An 8,857-nucleotide genomic window follows, 5' to 3' on the forward strand; every position below is an offset into this window, starting at 1 on the left:
CCACTCTTAACAAAACCAGCAGAATCATACTTTGATGCCTTCTTGTATTATTTTTATCATAGACTTATATTTTGGTATCTACTTTTTTTATTATACCATGTTATAATCAAAAATATTGTGCCCCAAAGTCAATAAATTTAAAGATCATTAATTTATTTCTCAACATTTGCATGGACTTTCTGTATTCATTTCTGGATGTTTATGTTTCATTACTTGATGTTTAGATTCATTATTTTCATCAAACTTTAAATTTATATGACTACTTTTCGATTAAAATTTAATCTGCATTTACATTTCAACTATATTTGCACTTTTCATTATTATTCAAACTTACCTCATATACCTTAATTAGCTCATTATATTACTTTCCGAATTATCCAAATATTCCCTAGTTGTCCTTTCTTTAGTGAAAAAAAACACAAATTATTTGGAAAAACACAAACATCTTAAGTGATGAACAAAAGACTTCATTAATAGTAATATTTGCGAAAAAGAATGATATATTCAATTGCTCTGTAAACTGAGGATTGTGCAACAGATAACAAGGATTTTTCAAAAATCCTTTTTGTATCCATATTTTAATTATTAGATAGAATATTTTACACTGAGGATGAGGCAAATCTAGCTCGAAACGTCTGTAAAATCTAAGTTATATATATATATATATATATATATATATATATAATTCACAATGAAAACTTCTGGCAGAATAGCAACTGACACCCACTATACGAACGATGATCTAAAAATATATTTTATTAAGTATTATGTGCCTACGGATTTGAGTAGGCCTATTTTTAAATTCATTAAGGAAACAAAAGTGACATATAATTTATTTTCTACAGCTGTTACTACTATGTAATATTTATTTCCAGTCTGGTTTGAGATTAAGATTATAAATTACTGGAAATATATCACCTAAAAAAATGGATAATCACAATATTAAATCATCCTATAAAACTATGAGTTGATTTTCCATGGCTTTGGAAAAATTCTATGAGAGCTAAATAAAGCTAAAAACTTTTTCTTCAATCTAAGTGAAGTAATGTTGCGGCTAAAGTAAATATTAATAAACATTTTTACAAGAATTATTTTTAGAGCAATGTTAATAACAAATAAAATATATAGTTAAAGAGTCTATGATAAAACATCAAATTAAAAAGTAAAATTTATTCTATTTTAAATAATACATGATGTGTCTTATGCAACAATAAATAGCGAAAAAGCTTTAGTTTATCATTAAATTAAATTGCACATATTTGTAAAGCAAAATTTTTATCCAACTATTCTCTATAAAACTTTATTCATATGCGCTGATAAATAGAAAAAACTTATGAACTACCAATTCAAGTTTTTGGAACTAGTGCTAAATTAAACATTAGTATATTAATTAGTGTTTTAAGTAATTGGCTCGAGTGTAGTGGTGTATTTGTATATTCGTGTACTCGTGTATTAGTATAATAGTGTATATGTGTAATAGTGTATTTGTGTAATAATGTATTTGTGTAATAATGCACATGTGTAATAGTGTATTTGTGTATTTATTGTGAATTGGTGTATATAGTGTATATGTGTTGTGTGTATGCGTTTAGTGTTTAGAGTTTTGTATTTTGTGCTTGTGATTAGTGTTTTGTGTATTGTGTATAGTGTATCATGTATTGTATGTTCTGAGGTATTTTGTGCATTGTGCATTAGTTATGTATGTAAGTATTCTTGCTGTTTTGCGTATTTCTTTTATTAAGATTTGTGTATTGTGTATTGTGCGTTGTGTGTTGTGTATTGTGTATAGTGTATTGTGTAATGTGAAATGTGTATAGTGTAATATGTTTGTGTAATATTGTTATCATTTAATGTTTTGCATTTAAGTTTTATGTCTTATATTAAAATTAGTTTAGGTGCTGATTTACGTATTTAGCGCTTGCATTTTTGTGTGCGTGTTCTTCAAGTGTTTGTTATATTGGTGTTATTATATTTTATTACAAATGTGTAGTAATTTAGTATTAAAATTGTGTTTAGCAAATGAAATTTGAAAAATAATAAAATGAATATTAACATTTATATTAATGTAATAAAGATTTACAATAATGTAAAATTAATGTTTGTTTAGTGAATTAAATTTATGTATCGTATTAATGTGTAGAGATGTTAATTTATTTTTATATGTTCATTATGTATTGGTATTGTGTAAAAATTAGTGTTGTGTCTATATCTATTAGTTATGAGTGTTTGTGAATGTCGTTTATATTTTGTTAGTTTGTGTTAATTTTGAGTCTGTATCAGAATAACATTGAACAAAGTGTGCTCGATTCTACTAATCTGTATCGTCGTCAGACTTGTGAGGAATATTTTCAGAAATACGTATAAAATCAGCAAATTACATATGCCTAGTGTTACCAAATCCACCATGGCCAGATTGAGATGCACCTTTGTTGTATCCCATTTGCAAGTTCAACTAAAATAGAGATTAAAATTGAATGGAAATATATTGTTGGTTAACATCCTTTGTTCAAAAGTATTTACTTCTCCTTCATGGGCTCTAAGTTGCTCTTCAGTGAACGTCCTTTCATTCTTTTCTGCCATTTTGGGGCCTAATGATGGTCCTGTGTATTCGGGATGTTTTTGTGTCTATAAAGAAAATTTATTGTGAATTCAAAACAAAAATCAAAATAAGATGCATGTATATAATTGGGACTCTTCCTTAGAAGTATAGAATTACTTACAAGTCTGCCCAAAGCATATAAACAAAGTGTGACTTGGACGATGTTTCTTCTTTCGAACAAATCGGCGGTCTGGAAAATTTCTTCTTGTGGCACACCGTATTTCTTAATTGCGGCCTGGAATCTAATAAAAGAGACCACAGATATACAAAAGTTGCTACTTTTGATATAGAACCAAAAATTTACTAAAACATGTTACGACTTCTATAATGTTGAGTGTTCCAATAAGAGGATCTAAACATTACTAATTTTATTTATTGACTTGATCAAGTAACTGTTCAATGAAAGCCCTAATTCCGAAATACTATCATTTTTTACCTCTGAATATTTTCCATAAGTTGGAAATTTGTTCCTTTCTCCTGGATCTTCTTGACACTGCCTGGTGCCAATTTGTTTATGAGTTTACACAAGACAACTCCATCCTTAAGGATGTCTTCGTATTCGCCTTTTGGCAAAGGCTCACCTTAAACAAAAAATGTTTGCTTTACGTAACCAACCAATTAGCAAAAACATAGTACAACATTCATTTATGATTTACGAATATTATTTTTAGAACAGATGTTGACCGAAGTATAATTGAAATACTACAAGATGTTTGGAGATAAATAACAATTTTACGATTATAGTGGTACTAAATCAATCTGGCGCAATATATTTGAGCAAAATAACGAAGTAGCATTTGGCATCGATATATAAAATTATTTATATTTAGAAAAATATATCAATAATAATTTTCTAAAGAAAGTTGGCTTGAATTGCTTACTATTATATAAAGGTCATCTTACCTAGAACGGCTTCGATCCATTGCAAAACTTCTTGTTCTTGGTTTTTGTCGCGGGCCTGCAAGAAAAAAGAAATTATAATCATTGACTCATTTTTAAAAATAGTACTCGATATAAAGAAAGATGAAGCATGTTTGTTCGAGCAAGTTCCCAATATTCCTTTCAGTCAGTGACTTACATTAAAAGGTCAAGTAAATGTAAAGTAAATGTAAAGTCGTTGTAAACCATTTTGGTGTTTATACCTATTGTTTTTCGCCTATTTTTATGCCTGTCGCAACGGTCCCTGTGGAGAAAACTTAACAGCATCCTAAAATATTATAGGCCTATGAAAATTAGAAAAGTTGCTGACTAAGTCGATTGTTTGCATGTATCAAGATGATCATACAACTTCCCTTCCCATGTAAGTTTAAAGTGTCTTTTGTCTATTCAAGAGGTAAATCATGTAATACGATGTTGTGCAATATTATTTTATCGAAAATTTAAAATTAAATCATTGCACCCACACAGAAGAGCACGTCCTTGGCACAATTTCAATACATCCTCAATGTAAACCATAGTGTTAATATTTCAATCTGCGCGAAACACCGACTCGGGATTATTTCTGGAATACTAAATATTTATCTTGAACGATGTTTTGTAGATATACTTGCACACACTTGAAAAATTACGTAATTTCGAATCTTAAAAATCACACATACGATTGCATTTATAGACTTTGTATAAACAGAAAGCTGTTGAACAAAAGAAATTTGATACAAGTTCAAAAAATACAGAATTAGATTGAATAACGCGTTTGTATGTAGTTAAGTGTTAAAAGCTAATAAATGAAGTGAAATATACAATGTATTGTTTATGTGAAAAAACAGAATGTATTTGATGTTGATCCAAATCATTTTTGCATAAACAAAGTTAAATTTTACAACTACAGATCAGAGTAGAAATGTTTGTCCTAAATTCATGTGCACCACTCTCAATACTTTTAATCTTAATTATCTGTCCTTTCTATTTTCATACAGTTTATAATTCATAGATTTAATTTAATAAAGTAATAAAAAATTTAATTAAAATTAATTTAATAGTACGTTGAAAATCAATGGAGTTCTGTAAGATTTTTTATACATAAATTTAAATTGGTTGTATATTTTAATCAAATACTTTTAAATTTAAATATAAACCTCATCGATATGATAATAAACCATCGCAATTTTGTTTTTAAGTTTCCTATGAAAATCATAGTTAAAAACGTCTCAAAATAATAATAGTTTTATTTACAAGATGTTTTTCCACTTGTACCTTGGAAAATTTAACTTCTGGTTATATTTATATTAGAATTATTTTGCACGAGGTTTAGGGCAACGACATCATAAATTCTATTTACAAACTAATAAATACTTATTTCAAGATTATTTTTTTATTTTCTACATTCATAAATAAAGTGGAGCTTTGAACTTAGAAAGGCGAGTCTTCAGTAATAGTTTGACGGATTTATTTTACGATGTGTGAAGAAACGCATCTTAAATAAATACTTGAAAATAACATCATTCGGAACGTACATAGGAAAATTTGAAAATCACATGCAAAACCACTTTTATTACATAAATTCGTTATGTTTATATTTAGACTTTCCAAATTGACTTAAGTGTGGATTGATACTTATCAAACTATATTACAAGTTACACAATTTTTCTCAAAGTTTATTTTCAGAGTGTTGATTGAGAAACGATTTATGTAATAGTCTAGTCGATTAGTAATTAAGAATTTCATCAAAATAAGAGTTGATTGGAAAATAGGATTGGAAATAATTAAGGCACAACATTTTCATAATTTTACTAACTTATAATTTTGTTAAATTTTAAGCTATTTTGATTATCATCAATTTTTAATTGTATAAAATATATATATAAATAAAGTCCATCATAGCATATTGATATTTTTTATAAAATAAGTGTAATAGTAATTAAATATTTACTTTTTTTCATAACTATTTAAATTTTTACATTGCAAAATTGAGCATGGTCTTTAAAATTTCTTGTAAATTTTGTATGTAAATTCAATAGGATATAAACTTTAACTTTAAATTAATATTTAAAAAGTGAATTCGAAAATGTATTTAAACTAATTAGTTTAAATACATTTTCGAAATTAATACTTGCTTTTGCATCTAAATCTACGCATGATTTAACCAATATATATTTGTTGGAATATTATCATTATTAACTTGCCAATTAAAATTTCAACATTTCAGACGTGATTTGAATTCGTGCCAAATCATATTTTGAAATTCAATCATACGAATATTTAATATACTCATAGAAATATATATATATATATATATATATATATATATATATAATAAATCAGGTTTAATTTTAATTTAGTGTTTCTGCATTTTACAATTATGAAACTTAAATCTTTTGTCAACGCGATGAATTTATTTGAGATAGGTTTGACATGAGATTATAATAAATATTTTTGACGTCTTCGTTAATTTATATTAAGTTCTCTAATATAATAAAATTAAACAGTAATATGAATGTATTTAAAGATCTAAACGTTCAAATTTGCAGCAATAAATTCAAAAATAGAAACTGTTCTCATTGCCAAGAAGAAAACAGAAGACAATATACATCTAATATTTATCGTTTTGCAATCGTTAAATACATCATGTTCCTGATAGAAAATAGATTAAAAATCAATATGTTTATATCTAATTATATATTTGTCTATCCACATGAAATAGTAATAGTTGGTTAGTAGCTAAATTTAATATTCACTACTTAGAAATTGAATATAGATGTACATGTTTTTTATGGTTGAGAAATTTGTATAAAAAACATATAAATCTTTTAAATATAAAAAAACTTGCATAAAGCAAAAAAACTGAAATCTGCATCAAAGTTATTATAAAAAATTTCAACATACATATGCATATATGTAAATCAGGATGTATAAATATGAACATATAATCTATTTGTTCGATTTCATATTTCTATTTCAAAAAAACACCGAAACGTTTCTAATAAACACGCAAAATTTAAAAAATATTTATCTACTATCTGCGATTGGAAATTGTTTTTAAAAACATCTTTACCGTATCTAATATTGTGATTATTTTAATTTTTCATGTAGCATAGTTTTTGCAAACATTGATAAAGAAAGCGGTGTAATGTTTAAAAAACAAATCATTTGCAAAATATTTTCGTTTCTTCAATCAATTTGAATCCTATGAGTAATCGATAAATTAAATCAAAACAGGAATAATCATAATTTATATACGTAAGAAAAGAATATTCTTTGGCATCTTGATTATACAAATCAATTTATTAAATAATGTTCATGATATGAGATTTTTAAAATAATATTTTAATTATGTTTATTCAATTACATGCATGCATAACCGAAATATCTTTCCTGTTATTTTAAATTGATTTTGCGTAAGTTCTATTATAATTTTATTTGATAAGATGATTTATATATGTCATTGGCACATTTACACATTTATTTTACATATTGAAGATTATTAATGCATATTCATGTTTATGTTTTATATAATTAGTCAAGAACGCATTAGGTAATTAATATATACAGGTGTTTTCTTTGAGTCCACGCCAAAGGTCTAGGCTACTAATATACCAATTTATTATTGTAACCAAAATATATATGAACTATATATATATATATATATATATATATATATACGTTTTTGATATAAAAATTGCTTGCAACTTTGCAATATTGTCACTCAATTGTATACAAAATGTTTATGATGGTTATGATACTACATTTACATTATAACATTACTACATTTTCTTCCTTTAAAATAAAATAAAAATTTAATTTTGTAGAATAATGCAATGAAGATCTTCTTTATTTTTTTAATAAAATCTGTGTAAATCACGTACAAAAAGTTTAACCATATTATTACTTTTTATAATAAAAGATTGTACTGAATCTTTTTGTAAGCTTTTGTTACAGTAATGCAATGTTAATCTCATTTATCTTTATTCTTTATTTATTATATAAATTTATATGTCAAAAATTATTATAATATACGAGTTAGAAGTAAGTGCATAAAAATTTGAAAATAAATTTATTGTTATAATATATAACATATTTCAAGACTTTGATGGTATGATTTTCATTGACAACTGTTAAAAAATCCTGCAGTTTTATTTTTAAATAATTCAATTATCTCAAAAACTATCAACAGGTTTAAAAACCAAAAATAAATCATCCAAATTGCTATAATTCCACACGTCTAAAAAGAACAGATTTATTAAAACCAACCAAGCAATAATTACAAACATTTCAATATCTATTTTTTTACTAATTTAATTTAAAGCTATATTTAAAATAAAATAAATAGAATTTGCCTACTGTAAAAAGGCCTACCACTTTAAAATAAAATAGAAAATCTTTTAGCTCTTTGGTTGTCGTTTTCTAACCCACCTAGTTCTGAGTTAATTTTTCTCATAGAAGTATTTTTTTTAACTATCATTCTAAAATTTGTAAAATATATGGGGTAGGAACAGATGACAAATTTTAGAACAATAGTTAAAAATATACTACTATGAGAAAAATTAACTGAGAACTAGGTTTAATATAGGAATCATAGTTAGATATATATATTATGTGTTAGGATGTGGTTGGTTTGGTTTTGTAAGCCAAATTGGACCATTGTTTTCGTCTTAACCTTTATGAATTTAAGGAATGTGTTTGATTAAAGATAAATTGTAAATTAAATAAAATTTAAAAACAGGGAACAAACATCATCAGAATTAAAACCAAAAACAACACAAATTCTACTTTAAAATAAAATAAATATTAACATAAATTAAATTAAATGTTAAGAACTATTTTAATTAAACTCACCGGCATTTTTGATTTTCAATATATTACCACTTTACAAAAAAAAAATTACTCAGTATTTTTTTTTTCAAATTTGAAGTTGTTCAAACGGTGTTCTGATTAAAACTGATTTTCGGAAACGTACGTTCGTCTTCCGGATCGCCTCGGCACCGTCGAAGATGCTTCGGTGTAGGTGTTGTTCTTCGTGGCTTCGTTGTTATATATTATACTCGTATATCTATCGTACACATGGCACTGTGACGTATTCGAGATTTTCGCGTCACTAATTATCAATATGTCACTTCTAATATTAAGTTTTATTTTTACATTTTTACGAAAGCCATTAAGAACAGGAAAAAATAGTCGTTATAAAGTTTGATGTGGAAGAAATCATTCAGTTTACTAGAAATACATAACTTTTCTTGATATTTATTAACGTGTGCCAAATATTATATGAGTGTTCCATAGTGTAATTCTTAAGCTCATTGATTCGTGTGAACGGGTTCGTCA

General features: G+C 25.8%; 1 protein-coding gene across 1 annotated transcript; it reads right to left on the bottom strand.

The window, feature by feature from the left end:
• Positions 1-2,212: 2,212 nt before the first annotated feature.
• Positions 2,213-8,455, bottom strand: LOC113382758 (myophilin). Its single transcript, XM_026620989.1, has 6 exons — positions 8,372-8,455; positions 3,503-3,557; positions 3,036-3,180; positions 2,721-2,841; positions 2,521-2,625; positions 2,213-2,452 (listed from the first exon to the last, which is right to left on the bottom strand). Exons 1-6 carry the CDS (start codon positions 8,375-8,377, stop codon positions 2,375-2,377), a joined length of 510 nt encoding a protein of 169 aa, XP_026476774.1. The 5' UTR covers positions 8,378-8,455; the 3' UTR covers positions 2,213-2,374.
• Positions 8,456-8,857: the final 402 nt, after the last annotated feature.

The sequence above is a fragment of the Ctenocephalides felis genome, unplaced genomic scaffold (genome assembly GCF_003426905.1).
Source record: "Ctenocephalides felis isolate EL2017-DRISC unplaced genomic scaffold, ASM342690v1 CF-g0.4_SCAFFOLD_03570, whole genome shotgun sequence".
NCBI lineage: Eukaryota > Metazoa > Arthropoda > Insecta > Siphonaptera > Pulicidae > Ctenocephalides > Ctenocephalides felis.